Below are 18,940 nucleotides of genomic sequence, written 5' to 3' on the forward strand. Positions count from 1 at the left end.
GTCTTAAAGAACTTATCAGTGGCATTTATTTAGTTTAACCCATAAAGACCCAAACAGTGACCAAAACAATCTACTGATCTGAAATGTTTAATAACTGTTGTTCAATTAATCCTATCAATGCATATATGATAACTGGTGCAAAATACAGTTTGTCATCTTTTCATGGTCATCAAATATGACCCATTTGGACGTTCAGGTCATCTTCTGCAACACTGATTCACCAGTAAAACCCATGTAGTCTGATAAATGACAGTGGATGGACACTCTTGTTTTATTTTGATAAATTTATCTGAAAAAGTCACTTTTTCTTTAGTTTTCTCTGTTTTTGATATAATAATAAATAAATTCAGCTTTAATCTGAGTTTTCACAAACATCTACATGATTAGTAACTTAAATATAGGAGAATACCTGATTTTCACTGAAAAGAAATGCAAAATAAAGAGGATAATATTATAATAAATGGTCATAAATCATTTAAGAAAGGTAAAATAGACAGAAAAAATCATTTGGGAACTGCCATAAAAATAGCACTGGGTCTTTATGGGTTAATTCATGATGACATTTTTCATCACTGTAGTGTTTTATAACATGAAGATTACCTGTTATTCCCTGTTTTGTTTTGTTTTTCTAAATACTTCAGTAGTGTTTATATATGATTTGTGTATGAGTCTCACTGTTGCTTTGTCAGTGCAAACCTTGGCATACTGATTGGTGAATTGAACAGTATATTTCCCTTGCAACTGGACACAAAAATGGCACAGATTATCCACTCTTTTGGAGAATATCTGTGCATTTGATTTGACTGCTTTAACCACACAGTCACCCCCCCCCCCCCCCCACACACACACACACACACACACACAGACACATACACATACATGCATACACACATACATACAGAGTGTGAGGAGCTTTAAGTCTCCCTTCTTGAACTAATACAGCTACATTTTGTAATGGTATATAGTACTTAATTTGGCAGCAAAGTTAAAACGTTATATGTATAAACATTTGATTTTGTACTTAAATCCCAGGGGTGAATTTTGGCAGATATTAAAAGAAAAGAAAGATACATCAATGTTCTTCATTTGATTGACTCCCTTAAAATCCATATGTAGAAAATAAACATAGCATGGCCCACGAGCGACCACATAAACTCTCGCTGAACTTGAAACACAAGTACAAATAACTGTGATGTTTATATATAATTGCATTCAGAAAATAATTAGGTATAAATTGGCAGCAAATTTCTGCAGTCCTGTGTTTCCACATTGGGTTGAGGTCTGTGCAACCAGTCTTCCTCTTCTCTTGACAGTAGCAAAAGAGTCTGTATCCCAAAGTGCACAAATAATCCCGTATTGCAATATGGAAAAATCCTTTAAATGTTTGGTGTAACCAGAAGTTTAGATAAAATGTGTAAAGCACAATTTTTCCCACCCTGTTTTTTTTTTTTTTTTCCTCTTAATAGGCACACATTTCCCAAACATCTACAGTGTTGTGTCTAAGTGATGTGCTGGCAAAAACAGGAGTCAGTTGAAAGGATAAGAAAAAAAAAAAAAAAAGAAATACTTCATTATGTCTTTGCCCTGTCTTGCACCATAAATCCCACTGGCTGTGTCACTCTGGGTCCACCTCTTGTAGTTCCTCTGTGGGTTTAGAGTCATCTTGTGGAGACACTGACCACTCTGGTTCCTCCACTCCTTCCTCAGGGTCTTCTCCTTCTACCAGCTCCTCTCTGCTCCCCGGCTCCTCCTCCTCCTCGTGAATGGCCAGAATTGGCTCAGCTACATTATTTAAATGAACAGACTCCGTTGCTTGGCCTTGTTTCTGTGCCTCTTCTGCGATCACCTTCTTCCACATCTCATGGTTCTCCAAAAGATGATGAGTGATCTGACAGAAGACTTTCCTCCTCTTCTTTGGTGCTGCTTTCTCTGGAGACCGCAAAAAAAAAAAAAAAATGCAATAAGTAAAAACTTTTTTACTTGCAAGGCCCTATTGTATTTAGTTCGTTTTTATACGGGAGGTCCTCGGGTTACGCGGTACTCGACCTACGCTGTTTCGACTTCACGACGCCTGAGTCTCATCCGCCTTAGCTGAGGCCTTTTCACTTCTAGAACAGGCTATGGCGCGATTCGAGGCAGAGGATCCCAATATGGAACGATTTTCGAAAGCTTCAAAGGGAGTGATGGACAGTGTACGGTGCTACCGTGAGATCTGGGAGGAAAAGAGGAAGATTTCCTTCCAGACGGACATCTCCAAGTACTTCACCAAGGTGGAGAGGCCAGTAGAACCCGTACCTTCAATGTCTACAGAAGATCCTGCACCTGCTACCCCTCCAGATAATTCGGATTCCCCAGCAGCAGCTCTCACAGCCTCCCCTCCTTCTTCTCCAGCCACCTCTCAGCAGTGATGGTAAGTACAGTATCTTATTTTTTTTATTTTAATTTATTTTATTTTATTAATATGAAGTATAATACGTGCATTTGGATATTTATTTAGAGATTTAGGGGGTATTTAGGGGGTATTAAAGAGTTAATTCCGACTTACGCAGAAATTCGGGTTACGTTGCCAGCGTAGGAACGGAACTCGTTCATAACCCGAGGACCTCCTGTATTGTTATTCTCCAGACACCACTTTAAACTGGAATTTGACCCCTTAAAATGCTCAAAAACTCACCAAATTTGGCACACATGTCAGGTCTGGTGAAAAATTTCATAAAATGTAAAAATTACCCCAGGTGCCAAAATGTGCTCACTAGTGCCACCTATGTTAAAAAAAAAAACGGCTCTAGCGACCAGTAGGAATGTTGTAGACACATGAAAAAAATGCCTAAATGTTTGTCTGATCGATCACTACAAGTGATACGCTGACAGCTATGAGCTAACTCCAACAAGAAGATTGCAATTTGCCTTTCAAAGTTACATATGGGGTAGCCATGGCTCAGGAGGTAGAGTGGGTTGTCTAATAACCAAAGGGCTGGCAGATCAAGTCCCACCCTGTCCTAGTAAGACACTTCACCCTCCTTTCTTCCAGTGCCACTCACACCAGTGTATAAATGATTGGTGGTGGTCATTTGTTTGGACAAATATAATGATAATGACAAAAACAGCTCATAAGAGTTTAATTTCAGTGCTGATATCTAGCCATTTTCCATGTTTTCTTGATAATAACCAAAATCACTTCAGTTCTTACATCAATAGCTATGGCATTGTACTGACAAAAACAGTGCTTTTAGGCATTCCATGTTTTGTTTTCTGTCTGTTTTAGTCACATGATACACACAGGAGATAGTACTTGATTGCATAACTAATATTTTTGATGACTTGTAATGGTCTAATAATTTTTTCTGCGACTGTATATGTTGTATAGATCTTCCATTTCAACTTGTGTTTGTTATTTTCCATGAATTAGCTTTTTACGGTTTAATATTTTTCCATTTTGCTGTTTTTATCTCTATTTCTTGCTGTATTTTTCACCATTTACTAACAGCAAAAATATTTTTACTGTTAATATGATTCTTGCCCTGGTGTGGCACAGATAAAGGATTATCTTCAGTGTGTTTAAAGACTACAATAGCAAGATGAGGCATCAGTTCTAGTTTATTTTTATGCCATTACTGAAGGGTTGTACATTCATTTGACTGTCTGAGATATGCATGAAAGAACATTTTGCTTTTGTTTATGTATGTATGTCATGTTGAGCCAGGACAAGTCACTGTGCCCTGGAGATCCTAATAAATAAAAATAGCTTTGTTTTAGACCGCTGCTTACGTGATGCTTCTGAACTGGTGGACGTGTCCTCCTCTGCAGTATCTTCCTCCTCCTCTTCTTCATTCTCCGTTATCTCAGGCTCCTCCGCCTCAGGGTTCGGTTCCACCCATCGTCCAGGCATGAGACAGGCCGAGTCATACGAGTTGCACAGTGGCCCCACGATATGTGTGATGAACGATTCTTGAAGTTTGGCGAGCTGCGGCGCCGCTCGGTCCATGAAGGGACTGATTGGAAGACCAAGGCTGGACTCCTCGTCACCCTACAAAAAAAAAAAAAAAAAAAAAAAAAAGCATGACCCACATTTGTGCACATTTATCATGAGCTTTATGAAAGTCAATATGAAAATGGAAATTTCTAGGATTTGATGTATAGTCAGAAATTGTAATATGAATAAAAAACTTAATTTTCTGTCTCACAACGTCAAATTGTTTAGGTTAGGGGCAACATAGGAGCCTATTTTGATCTCAAGATGGTCAGACCAGTAAAATAATAGCATAATAGCCGATAAATAACACCAGCTCCAAATTTTTGTCGTTTTGTGAGTGCAAGAATAGTTAAATCATGAAAATATTTAGATTTACAAATTATCCTTTCAATAAAAATATGAATAACCTGAAATGCCTTAAAAAAAATGAGTTCATTTTTATATAATTAGGCCTCAACTTATCATTTTCATATATTGTCACTGTCGGGCGGCAACCTCTTATGTCCAATATGGTTACTTTTTCAGGAAACTGGAAGAACGATGTACACTCTAAATAAATGCATGGAGAACACTTTTGGAACACTTTTCAGTGGCTAAATATTTCTAAAACCACCCAGCCAATGTGAAAACTGACCAACAGAATCATTTTATGACAAAAAAAAAAAAAAAGACCAATGGTCAGTGAGACCATGCATTTTTATGTATTTATTTGAAATATCTAGCATGTCGTGAAATTTAGAGAAAGATCTGTGGGATGGGGTTGGTTAGGGTTAAGGGGCTATAAAATATGCAGGTGTTCTGTGATATTTTTCTGTTATCTTTAATTGATTTAGTTATGACTCATGTCTGCCAACTGTACATTGTAATGATGCACTTATGTATGTGTATATGTGCATACATGTGTGTGTAATTATTTATTTAGTTTTTGTTATTTCTGTGATTTATATGTTGGATAATGTCCTGGCAAATGTATGTGTGTATGTTTATATTTCTTATCTGCAGTAACAGACATATATTGATCTGCACCTGCTTTCTAATAAAATTTAAATAAATAAATGAATAAATAAATAAATAAATAAATAAATAAATAATACAGGTTTGAAATAACCTCCACCTAACATCTCTCTCTTTATCTCCAATGTTTAAGACTCAAAAAAGAGCTGTCATGTGCTTAGAAATTGTGTTATTTCTTGCAACCTTGTGGCAATTATACTTCATTATTCTTAAAAAAAAACAAGACAAAAATGGACTTGCGAGGTTTCCGCCTAACAGTGACAATATGCATGACAGCTTATAGATCATAGAGGATCTACAAATATGCAAATACAAATAAGCAGGCATAACATTGTTAACATTTTAGCATTTAGAATTTGAAGTTGTCATTATTTCTAGGTTTTTATGATAGTATTTTACTGATCTGACCCACCTGAGATCACACTGGTCTGCATATGGCCCCTGAACTAAAATAAGTTTGACACCCTTACCCATTAATGTACTGGCCTTCTGTTTGACACTCCTGCTTTAGAGTGATAGTTTGGAAGAACCAATAGTGCACTTTCATTAAACAACAAACAAACCAAAGAGTATGACCTTTGTTTTACTCCTTTTTTTGCTTTTGCTTCTAAGGTGTTGAAGAAAGTAAAAAGTTTCAGCTCCTTTTCATGGATCTGCTCCAAAATGTAAGCGTTTCATCCTTGGCTCATATACTCCACCCTGCCAAAAAGTATTATGAAAATAGAGGCTGTAGTTTCTTTTCACAGTCCTGCTGATAGACAGACAGATACATTAGAGTGATCACATAAGCTCCTTGGCAGAGGTAATTAAGGCGGGTGTGTTGCAGCAGTTACGGTACAGTGTTCATTCAAAGAATAAAGATATAACGTGGGTAGAATAAGGGTGGGAAGCTGAGAACTAGGCCTTGAGTGGCAGCTCTTCATATTGTTTCTTAATCTATATTGATTTTTCTTCTAGCCAGGTAATCAATAACTACTTCACACCTAGGATGCCCGGTGAATGCAATTAAACCAGCATCACGCAACATCCTCAGGTTCACTCTTACTCTCACATGCATTTACACTGCTCGTATTGTTTTACAAACCACATTTTCATAAGATCAATGACAACTAAAGGTCAGTGATTCGTTAATTCCAAATCCTTATTTACCTGACAAAAGGACAAAGAAAAGGACCAGATACAGATGAACTCCACTGTCTTATTCAACTCAATAAAATAAAAGAAAAGGAAGAATGAATCATTAAACTGAGGTGTTAAAATAAAAGTGTGGAAAAAAAAAAGTGTTAAGTGTTAACAAGTGGTGCTAGACACAACAAACCCCGCCCCTTGCACATATTTTGCCCATTATAAGTAAATGGGAAGACTGTTAAAAATTCATAAAAAACTTGAACTTTGACCAACTGTTCCCAAAAGGTAATGGGATCTATTCTGGGTCACTGGCAATAAATAAAGTCAGTTTGGTGTGAATTCAACCAATAGTTTTGCTGCTACAGACATGTGAAATTCCACCCATTATAAGTAAATGGCAAAAAAAAAAAAAAAAGATTTAAAAAATTCATTAAAAATTTCAACTTTGACCTACTTTTCCCAAAATGTAATGACATCTATTCTGGGTCACTGACAATCTATAAACCCAATTTGGTATGAATTCAACCAATAGTTTTGCTGCTAGGATGTTAACAATCAAACAAACTGAACCAAAAACAATAAAATAAAAAGAAAATGAAAAGAAATAAAAGAAAGAATGAGCCATTAGACTGAGGTGCTGTAGATTTGCTACTATCTGAACTGTATTTTGTCTGTACTGTATAAACATATGTTAATTTTGATGCCTGCAGTACACTCAAAAGACGGTAGACAGAAATATTTAGCACACTGTTACATCACTTTTCTGTTCTGTGATACTTTTCAATCATTTGGGAACCATGGACACTAATAGTAGAACCACACATCCATCCAAGCATCTGTTTCCTGAAAGCAAGCAGAAATGAGGGCTCACCTGACCACAGCGCACAATGAACCCAGCGGCATTATTCTTCTTTACACAATACAGTTATAGGATGTATTTCTGAATGCAGCGGTGGTAGCTGGGCAGTGCTACCTGTGGACTTGAGGGTCTCTCATATTCAACTGTGGTTTCTATACTTGGGCTTTATGCTCTGAGATTTCAGTGAAAGCATCATTTCTTGTATTTTTGTCAGCTAGATAAAGGTTGGACTGAATTAATGAATAGCAAATCCACTGCATTGTGGAAGAATTCACAGCTTTTCTGGAAATGCAGTTTGTATTTATATGTTCTCTGTTAAGTCACACTAGTACAGCTGATAAAGGTTTGATTCAGTGATACTACTCACTGTAATGTGCAATAACTACTCTTGGAACATGTGCTTCATGTATGTTTTCATTGTCAACACTGCTACATTTGCACATTTTTATACTACTTTCATATTTTTCAAATTTACCCCTTCATACAGTATATCTCTAATTCACACATATTTGGGTTGCACACTATTTTATATTTTCTGTATTTTTTTTAACCCTATAATGCTGAACGCATCATATTTGATACATGAGTTTTGCAGCCCTCTACATGATCAGTGTGACATTTTTTTCTCTTGAAAAACCTGATGTATACCATTAGATACATGCAATACACGGATTATCCACCGGGGAGGAGGAATTTATTCACCAGAGGCCTTTCCAGTGACACTACAAGATTGTCATTAATGAGGAAGGAGGCAGAGCTTGACCAATTTTGAAAAGGAATTACCAATTTTTTAGGCATGTTTGTGTTATATTATGCTTTTGTTTGTTCAAAAATAATAATATCTGAGCATTGAGACCCAATGTATCAAATACAATACAATATTGAAAATCATACATAGAAATTGATATTTGAAAAACATTTTTTTGGGTTGTTCAGAAGAACCAAAAATGGCTCCATTTTCAAAGAACTGGAATTTTCTGTCAATGATTTAATGGTTCAGGCTTTATAGGGTTAATATATGTCTATCTTATTGTGTTGTTGCTGGTTGAGACCACCTGCAATTTCATTGCAAAACTGGTGTAATGACAATAAAGCCTATTGTACTGTACTGTATTCTAATATCATGTGGTCATTATCTAAGTATTGTAAGCCTCAATTAACAACAGATACATGGAGAGCTGAGTCACCATAATAATGCGGTCTTTCTAGTTAATATGTATACTGTATGTTTGCAGAGCACACACATAAAAACAGCATATTGCATTACATGGTGTCCAATAGGAAGGGTGATGGAAGTCAGAGGAACAGCCTGGTGGTTCAAAGGTTGCACAACCAAAAAAAAAAAAAGGAAAACTCCCTGTATGTGAGCATTTTGGTGCATAGATCTATTTTCCTCTGTCTATATAGGTGACAAATGAATCTAATATTTGTTTTACATAAAAAAGCCAAAGGATGCAGGGCTCTGGTGAATGAGAAGCCACATCTATGGGTGGGAATGAACAGCTAGAGCCTTGTTCCTGGTTACCTTGGCAACTGACCCTAAGAGTCATGCCATACACTTTACATTATAATGTCTTTGTTCCATCAGAGCAGCAAGCATCTAATGTAAAGCTCAACGTGAGTCATTAAAACGCGCGGATGTACGATTTAATCAAGTCAGTTGACAGAAAAGGGAAAAGGAGCTCGGAGATGTTTTAGTCACCATGACGACATACTTTCCAACTTCAATAAATGAATGGTAATATGCTTCAGAAACAGTATATAACCCTGTGACCAACAGTAGTCCCATTGAAGATAATGTATTGTGGAGAAGGATTGATTTCTCTGTTACATGTCAGCCTCGGTAGGATCTGAGACATTGTATAGGACGTATCACAATTCAATCAATTCAGAGACACCCAGGTATTGGATTGCATGTTGGATTGTATAGTCCTAGAGAAAGCTGAACAAAAATCCTCTTCAAGATACTAGCAAGATACGTGCTTTTGTTTCATGATAAGATACACATATAATGATGTACATGCACTGCCTGAACAAGGTGGAGTATCGAGGCGGAGCTTTATTTCTCAAGGTCTTTAGGCCATTGACGGTCAGTGTAATCAGATGCTGCTGCTGCTGCTCCACCTGAATGACAGTTGCCTGGGCACCCGTTTGCGTCAGAACGTCTACACTAGAACCATTGTATCACAGAGGAGCGTTTCCTCTGCGCAGCCCCTGCACTCTGCCTCAACTCTTGCCCTCAGAGGGGCTTGTAACAAGATGATTATGTCACCCCACAATGTGCAAGGACCTGAACATGTGGTACTTGACCCAGAGGTAATTAGCAGAGATTAGCAGCCATTTACAGCCAAGGCCATATTATAACGAAGGTCACTGAGGTTGGAAGGTGGAAGTCAGAAGGAATGTGTACAGTGTTTGTAAGAGCTCCAAGTACACACATTAGGATTACAATTCTATGTGATTTCACCACACTTACAAAATAAATAAAACCCAAAAGTAGGTTATGAAATGTGGATCAAATCGCTCACTAAACCCACAAGATACATGAGGTTTGGACTGTATGGATACCATGTAATTGATCATTAAAAGCATAAATAATAACAGCATATGACATTTCATCCCACAGAACCTCCAGTATGGACATAGCTATTATTAGGTCTGGTTGAAATTTACATTTTCATTACATCCGTTCCATCACCATTGGTCTGTCTGTGACATATTTTCCTAAACGGCAGGGATGAGGGGAGGTGTGGAAGGCAAGACCATGGGCAGGGGATTCTTATTAGTCCAAGAAAAAGAGGCAGATCCTGGACTTTTTACACTTTTCTTACATTGTGACATAGTGTATTTGATTGAATTTCAGGACTGTGAGGTATAGCAGAGGTATGCATTCTCTGAGTGCCCATCTAGTTCCTACAATAAGTCAGGATGATTGAATGAAAAATGAATTAGGGGCAGAAAAATTGATTAAATTTGAAGTCTACAATCTCTAGAACAAAAAAAAAGGCAGCTCAGTTTCTGTGATTGCTTCCTTTTCTGCCTTGAACAAAGAATTTAATGAGCAAAACACATAACTTTTTTTTTTGCAGAGCACAGAGCACACGCCCCTTATAATGTGCTTTAATTTGATTATTGGAAGGATTTATTAGATGATTTTAGAGTTTCAGTAGGAACAAATATTTACATTCTTATTCTTATCAGAATACCAATGGCATGTGTATGTTTGTCAGTATTTTCTGACATCCTTAACCTGTTTGTGATTATTATCAAGATCTATGTCTCACTTTAAGGAACAAGAAATAGTATATAACCATACTATATAATTGGAATGTAGGTTTAATTTTTTTCTTTTTAAAGCCTCGTTGAGATCTTCCAAATAGTATTTTAACAGAACAGACCACTTCTGGGCTACACTGTACAGGTGCTGCTGTGACTCCCCTACATACACACACAACAGAATATTAATCTTTGGAAAGTACAAATGAAAACATGTGCGATGACTCACACACCTGTTCATAAAACTCGTTGACAATGCCCTCTGTCCACTGGAGATGCAGTTCTTTGCACTTCAGAGGCCCATTGATGTCCGCCAGTTTAATGCACATCTGGCACACCAGCAGCCTGTCATTCTCATTGGACCAGTCGATACCTGTAGATGGATCATCACCCACCTGGAAACAATCCACAAATAGACAAGTTGACATTTAACATATTCTTATGTGTTGACACAACATGTAACATGTAATCTGTATGGTAGATATGAAAATGTGATGACATTCACCTGCTGTTCAAATGTCATACATTCATATTAATGTGTCGAGGGTTTAATAAACAGGGAACTGACAAACAGTAGTGTTGGCATGCACTGTGCAGAATTCATATGCAGCTTCTCCCTCTTGCATGAAGCATCTAAGCAGAATTTTCCATGTGATAAAACATGCTATATCTAGACAGTAGAGGTTACAACATCCCATTTATAGTTTCCAGAAAGATACAAGTAATTATGCAGCTCTCTGTATAATATAAAGGGCATGTTTTTTTTCTTCTTCTTTTATTACTAACTTATTTCTAGGTAAGTGGCAGCACTCTAACGTGGAGTGAAAGTGTACATCAATCATTGTACTGCATGAATGAATTCATTATTTTAAACTATGTTTAATGAGCAGCAGATGTGGAGAGGCAGAGCCACCTCTGAATATCTTATCACAGGAAGTTAAGAAGATCACATATATAACATGAAGGGTAGTTCACAGATACATGTTTCCAGGAACAGCAGTACAGAGTTAATTACAGAGAGAAACAGCACATGGAGTTTCACTGCTAAAGCACAGAGCTCAGTGTTAGCTGACAGGCTCTGGCCACCAAACCTTAAAACTGTACTAATGCTCACAATGGAAAAACCCAAGGCCATCAAATTCACAGCCAACAATCTGTCTGCACATAAGTAACTTCTTGAAACCTACAGGGTGTTCTGTTTTGTTGACTTGAACTAAACTTATTTTAAGTGCTGCAAAGTTCTGCACAAATTGACTTATTCAATGAAAAAATACTTGACATTTCTGAATCAATAAAAGTTATTTTTCAGTTTAAAAACATGTGATGTGAGTTGATGAAAATATCTTTATAGAAGAATCTTTACTAGAAAAAACTAAACCAGATAACCCATTAATAACTTTTAATCTAAGTTCAGTTAATATTTGAGCAAAGGTATGTTGATATCAAATTTCATTTTTAAATCCAATCCAATAATTATGCTCTTTTTATGTACCATACTGGCAACTCCTCAAAAACTGAAGTCTCCAGTCTGCCCTTAAATGTTTTATAACTACCTTGGCATTGAACTCAGCGAGGAAATCAAAGTGTTTTTTCAGATCAGTGGCCAATATGGCCTCAATGACCAGGAAACGGAAACGTTTGAACTCCACATGGTCCAAATTGACGAGGAAGTTGTACTCTGGCTGTGACATGAAGAGGTTCCAGGCTGAGGCAGCATGGTGGTTTTCCAGAACAGACCGGTCATTGTAAAGCACTGCCTGCAAACACACACACACACACGTTTCACACACAATGCTGCATATATTTCAACTTCTAAACAGGGACAAATTTGTCAAAACAGAATGTTTAAAAACAAACAAAAAATACAGTTTCTATTCAGGCAGAACTTACCACATGATCTCAATTTCCAGCTAACAAGGAGAAGTTACACAATGCAAAAATCAAAATCTTACCAAACGTATTTTTCTCATTTCTAGTCAAAATATCTCATCGCTTAAAATAAGACATAATCACCTAAAGAGTAACTTGTAAGTGAGATATAAGAACTTATTTTTAGACAATAGATCTTGAAAATCTTATTTTCTAGATTTTTTTTTTGCTTGAATTAAGCAAAAAAAAAATAAAATTCTTGAGTTAAAGAAAAAAAAAAAAATCTGCCAATGGAACAAGTGAAAATGATCTTGGTAAGATTTCGTGAAATAAGATTTTCAAGATCTATTGTCTAAAAATAAGTTCTTATATCTAACTGAAAAGTTACTCTTTAGGTGATTATGTCTTATTTCAAGTGTGATGAGATATTTTGACTAGTAATGAGAAAAATACACTTGGTAAGACTTATTTTTGCAGTGAAAGATTACACTTGCAAAGGTACAACAATTAGTACTTCCCAAAAAATTAAAAGGTGCAATTAAAAAAATAAACAAACAAACAAACAAACAAACAAAAAAACTCAGCATAAAACAGTGATACGTATGTCTCTGTCATAACTTATTTGGAGTGTGTTGCAGAAATCAACATAGAAAATGCCCCAACCAAGGACAAACATATGTGGATTATGTGAACACACACAGAACCACTACCTGATATTCAGACATGAGACATTTTCTGCAAGAGGCAAATGTTTTATTTTTACTGCACCACAAGCTCTAGTTTGTGCCTCTCATGGACCATAATACTATCAGTTTACAGAAGTTAACCATTGTTTTCCATAAAATATTTAATTAGTAATTCACTGCAGATGTTTCAAGAAATCTTATCAAGATAATTTTTCCTTGTTCCATTGGCAGATTTTTTTTTTTATTTTTATTTTTTGCTTGAATTAAGCAACAAAAAAATTTGCCAATGGAAAAAGTGAAAATTATCTGGGTAAGATTTCTTGAAATAAGATTTTCAAGATCTATTGTCTAAAAATAAGTTCTTATATCTCACTGAAAAGTTACTCTTTAGGTGATTATGTCTTATTTTAAGTGTGATGAGATATTTTGAAATGAGAAAAATACACTTGGTAAGATTTAGATTTTTGCAGTGCAGTGTTATGTAGGAGATACTTTTAAGACTGATTTATCATCTGTAAAGAAAGTAAAACATAAGCTAAAATAGGATCAGCAGCTGAACGCTCATCTTGTCGATTACAGTAGAAAAAAAAATAGTTGTGTGTGTCTTTACTGTAAACTGAATATCATGGGTACCTGTGGAGCGCTGGTGGCCACAAGGAAAGCATTAGTCCGCCCTGGATGGTCGTAGTCGTGCATCGCAGCAGCCACATAAAGGGCCATGAGCTCCAGAGCAGGTATGAGGCCAGACAGACAGCCATACCCATCTTCTGAAACAGTGTAGGTCTTTGAAACTAGGAAGCCCATATGACTATGTGTTATTCCACTGTCGGAGTCTAACCACATGGAACAGACAAAAGGGAAGAGGGTGTAAAGAGGGTGGCACAATTTACACAAACACTTGTGTACATGTTTGCTCACACACATACTGTACTTTTTTTTTGCAGATGCCCATTAACACACACCAATCCTGCATACACAGGCACCAAAGTGCACACACAAAAAAAAGCACACTTGAACACTCAAATCCACTTATACGTGGATCAAAGGGATGGCCCTAGTAAGGCATACAAATGAGGTTATGGAAATATGAGTGAGAAGGAACTCTAATCTGCCGGCAATTTCATGCTGTTCTCGACTTCAAATAGAGTTTGATACGTAAATGCTAGTGCCAAAAGCCTGAGTAAGATAAGAAGAACTGTGGGTAGGATAAGAACACACACTCCTGTAGTTTTGATGCTTTCACATTAACGTGAGAGCTCAGAGTAAGACTGGCGGCACATGAAAACTTCAAGTAATAAAAAGTCATCTGGCCTACATATAGAAAATATTTAAATAACTTCACAATAGTTAGAAAAATTGAACAAAAAGTGGTTGGTAGATCATTAGTTATTATGAAAACCTGATGGTAACAACACATTGATTCCCATACACCCCAGACCACCAGTACAACATATTATCTGCTCTGATGTATGAATGAACGCACCTGAGTCACTGGCTGAGCCGTGGTCAGTTATGAGGCTGGGCAGACCAGGCACAGCCTGTGTGGTGAGGTACCAGACTGCATGGAGCACATCTGTAGCGTGCACCCTGTTGTGATCTGGGTCAACAAACAATACATGTCTGTTAAGTGAGTCCGATCTTCTCCACTAGGGTGCACTGTTTGCTGCTTATGTTTCCAGTACCATCATAAAGGCTGAACATGGTTGCTCATGACAAACACTGGAAAAACTGTGTGATATTGCCCTCTAGTGGCAGGTTATAATATTACAGCTGCAAGCAAAGCAAAACAAAATCAGATGGAGCTTACATGGTATGTCTCTGTAACCATTCTCAAGGGCATGGAAGTAGTTCATGAATTCTTTAACTGGGATCTTAAAGGTCTCAAACAGGCCAGTGTCTTCAAACAGCCTATAAGAGACCTAAAACACAAAGAATTAAACATAGTGTATGAACATCAAGCTTATAAATGCTAAATAACTGAAGTTTAAAGAAAAATGAACATTGTAGACAAGTACAGTATTGTTTCCACCCAGTTACTGCATTAAATTTGTAGGTTTTAAAATTAAGTTTTGTTCTTTAAGTTGTTTTATTTTTATTTAGCTGTTCAATCTGGTGGTTGATTGCAATGTATTTTTATTCTAGTTAAGATTAATTCACTTTCATTTTATTTTTAGCTTGATGAATTCTTTAGATTTACTTTAGTTTTTATTTTATTTTACATTTTCAGGCATTATGAGGAAATACTAAAGGCTGAAGATAGAATAATGAAAAAAAGTAAGATGAAAGAATCCAAGACATACTATTATAAGAACCCAAATTTATTACACATTACAAAGTACCACAGTAACTACAATGCCAATCAAGTAAGAACATCAAACTAATTTCAATGAAGTTTTCATTTATTTGAGTTAATAGATTATTTGTTCACTGCTCTTATTTTCAGCCTTGGTTTTAAGTAACCACATTAGGCCCTCCCGAAATTTAAAATGTTGGTTGAATCTAATTTATCGGTAAGATATTCTTCCTTCAAACTCAACGGTGTCTTAGTCTATGTTGATGTTTAAAGTCCATCACTGGTGTCTCTAGTTTAGCTTACCTGACTGAGGATCCGTCCACATTTCCCATTGGTCTTCTCCATCAAATTGAAGATAGGGAAGTTCCAATTGTTTAGCTGACTCATGAGTGGCTCTAAATCCTCCATTATTAACGGCTCAGGGGCCAGAATAGGTTTATCCTGCACACACATAATAAATTAAGGGAAGAAAAAAATCATGCGTTTGTAAGTTTGTTGTGTAATACCTAAGACAACTAACACAAGCTAGGACAAAACTCGTCTTACCTCAGGAGGTATTAATTGGTGGAGGATGACATTCTGGGAGGTATTTTTTCCCTCCTCTGTGTCCTCCTCTGTATGTGCTACATCGCTGCTGTCACTGTGGTTGGCTTCATGGGTGCTGTCGTAGTCTGATGATACAACCACAGGGTCCTCTGCTGGTAAAAAAATGAACAAAAAAATCTCACATTTTTGGTTCAAGAGAGCGCATCTGAAGCCGAAACAATGAAAAGATGATATTCAATGAGTTAAGGTTTTTTCTTTTCCTTTTTTGCTGGTTCCTCTGACTTGTTATAATTGGCTCCAGAGATGGTGAGGGTGCTCATTCATTAACTCAGGTACGTCTCTGTGATTGCTGCAATGCCCTTTACTGACAAAAATGTTTCGCAGTGGGACTGGTGACTGCAATGCATCATAAGCTATTCAGTTTGTATCATAAGAGAAGCTGCTACATGTGTATTCTAAGTTAAGTTATACATGTGGGCCTGGCCAAGCGAGTAACGGAATGAGAATGCAATGTGCAGTAATACTAATCACTCCATATTTGCTTTTAAAAATTAATTTAGCAGCAACTATAATAGCTCAAATTGTAGGTCTAAGCAAGTACTTTAACATGCCATTAAGGAATAATAACCAAATATTTAATAAAAACATGAATTCATCATCATTGTCCAAGTAACAGAGTGAGAAAAAATAGTAGCAGTTATTCAAGGTTTAGAGAAAATACCAAAAAGTGCTGTTCCTCAAGGAAAGTGCAAATATTTAGTGTACCACACTTTTCTTAATATATGAGAGTACATTATATCCAAAAGAGTTTAGTTTTAAAAGACATTAATTCATGGTAACGGAGTGAGAATCCAAAAAAGTAACAGAGTGAGGTATTTGTTCAGTGTGATGCACCAGAATAATAATTAAAGATTTTATTTAGATACTGATAAAATTATTAGTCTTTAGCGACATATGTTTCATTACTATATTTAATACACATCTTTCAGCTGTTTTTTTTTTTTTTTTTTTTTAATTTAAATAAATAACATTCAAAATCACTATAATATTTGATTATTATGAAATATAAGATTAGACACAGGCATATATTTGGAACATATTTATTTACACATTGCTATTTACATTCTGAATTTATGCTGAACACATTCATTTACTACCTTTACTGTTCTTCATTTACACTGTATTCTCATATCTTCTCTTATATATCCACTTGTAATTCAGTACAAATTTAATAAACACAGTTTTAGGAACTAGAGATATATGTCTCTAATGCTGAATAATCAAAAATGTTGTTTTAGAAAAAAATAAATTGACCGTGATGTTCACTTTCGCTTGGCCAGGCCCATTTGTGCTCTTTGAATTCATCTGCATAATACACTATTTCCCGTAAAGTTGAAATAATTTTGTTTTCTGACACATTTCGCTGTTTATTCTATTCAGACACATCAGTAATCACCTTAGACCATGTTTAATGATCACATACTGAGTCCCAGTTACACTTTATCTATCAAGAATAAATCACACTGTCACAATCATTTCATGAGAACAGTAAAAATATTGTATTCCAGCTTTATGGGTGTAAAGTGTAAGCTCCCAAAAAAAGATACTTTTTTTTAAATATAGTTTTACACCATGATACACTTACAACAGTTTCAGTTGTTTTAAACCAAATTATAGTTGTAGTGGAGTTGGTTATCTTTCTATTATACACTGTTCTCCATAAAGTTGGAATAATTTTGTTTTTAGACACATTGCTCTTTTTACTCCTATTTATACAGGGTGTCCCATAAGTCTCCATACATAGGAAAAATAAACGTTTCTTGACATAAACCATTTTTATTTATATAATATGCTCTATATGACTGCCATTTTGTCGGGAACACATTTTAATGTGTGTCTGCTGAAGAACTATAAAGAAGAAATATAAAGAAATACATGTTAGAACCATATATGTATGGAATGTATTATGTCTCCTATGTATGGAGACTTATGGGACACCCTGTACACATCAGTAATCACCTTTGACCAGATGCAATAATTACATACTGAGTCCCAGTTACACTTTATCTATCAAGAATGAATCAAATTGTCACAATCATTTCATGACAGCAGTAAAAGTATTTTATTCCAACTTCATGGGTGTACAGTGTAGGCTCTCAAAAAGGCTCAGTGTGGTGATATCAAGACAGTTTCAAAGGGGAAAAGTGAGTATGTCAAAATACTGTAAATACACAGCTTGGAGCCACAGTCATTTTGGTAACAGAGACTAGGGCTGAACGATATGGACAAAATTTCATATTTCAATATTCATGCCAGATATCTCAATATCGATACGATACAATATGACTATGGGGTCGGTGAAAACCAAGCATTTTTCAGAAAAATACTAACATCATAATACAAAAGAATGTGGAAAGTGCAGTTTTATTTATAAGAACTCACTGCCAGTCATCAACATTAACATAAAGTACAAATAAATTAAATTTGTTGTGACTTCCAGAGCTGTACATGCAGGGTGAGCACGGGGGAAATCTATATCGTTTATATCGTTGTTTTTTTCGATATTAATATCTTGAATGTTCATATCTTGATATCGATATGATAATGATATATCTTTCAGCCCTAATAGAGACAGGGGTGAAAGACAAAGCCTGAGCACATACCTGACCGTGGTATCCTGTCTCCCTTGTCTATAGAGCCCTCCCCATGGCTGAGTCTGATGTATGGCCTCCCACAGCTGCAAACAAGGGAATAAAGGTTAGAAATAAAGTGGAAAAGAGGATATGATTCATTTAACTCCACTGTAGATGACATTCCCTGTTGCAATGTTTGATGCCATGTGACATTTTAGATGAGACAAAAGCAATTTGGGTGTTGTATTCTACTGTAAGATACTTTTAGCTGTACTTGTTATGTTGTGAAAAGGTTTATTTACAACCATGAAGTTTTTCCAAACACAACAAGGTAGTTTTGGTGCCAAATTTAACCAAACTCTGACTGACAAACTGAAAATACATGCACCCAAAATGTCTCCACTGGATTTCCACCAGAAACATTTATTATATCTGCCTTTTTTTATGCTTGTAAAGAGCCGAATAGCAGCCACATGGTTACTGGCCTTGGGTTCAACTAGAAACTCCACATGATCAGTTCATTTTTGAGCTCCACATACAATCTTAATAGGTAAAAACAATAGAGAAGCTAGATCAACTCTATCTAAAGAACCAACCTTCACTGTGTGTATAAACAAATTGCTTAAAAAAAAAAAAAAAAAAAAAAATCAATTTTGTAGTTCT

General features: G+C 36.0%; 1 protein-coding gene across 4 annotated transcripts in view; it reads right to left on the minus strand.

Annotated features, from left to right (window-relative positions):
* Positions 1–1,393: 1,393 nt before the first annotated feature.
* Positions 1,394–18,940, minus strand: part of LOC115420865 (cGMP-inhibited 3',5'-cyclic phosphodiesterase A) — a 91,481-nt gene continuing 73,934 nt past the window's right edge. For 2 of the 4 annotated variants that reach the window (XM_030136434.1, XM_030136437.1), the window contains 10 exons: positions 18,308–18,381; positions 15,645–15,796; positions 15,402–15,539; positions 14,613–14,724; positions 14,289–14,402; positions 13,439–13,638; positions 11,804–12,007; positions 10,484–10,645; positions 3,769–4,027; positions 1,394–1,929 (listed from right to left, as the gene is read on the minus strand). In XM_030136434.1, the coding sequence (XP_029992294.1) occupies positions 1,616–1,929; positions 3,769–4,027; positions 10,484–10,645; positions 11,804–12,007; positions 13,439–13,638; positions 14,289–14,402; positions 14,613–14,724; positions 15,402–15,539; positions 15,645–15,796; positions 18,308–18,381 (1,729 nt within the window). In that variant the 3' untranslated portion in view covers positions 1,394–1,615. The remainder of the gene's footprint in view (positions 1,930–3,768; positions 4,028–10,483; positions 10,646–11,803; positions 12,008–13,438; positions 13,639–14,288; positions 14,403–14,612; positions 14,725–15,401; positions 15,540–15,644; positions 15,797–18,307; positions 18,382–18,940) is intronic. The other 2 variants (XM_030136436.1, XM_030136435.1) reach the window with 2 other exon arrangements.

Source organism: Sphaeramia orbicularis, chromosome 6, assembly GCF_902148855.1.
Source record: "Sphaeramia orbicularis chromosome 6, fSphaOr1.1, whole genome shotgun sequence".
NCBI lineage: Eukaryota > Metazoa > Chordata > Actinopteri > Kurtiformes > Apogonidae > Sphaeramia > Sphaeramia orbicularis.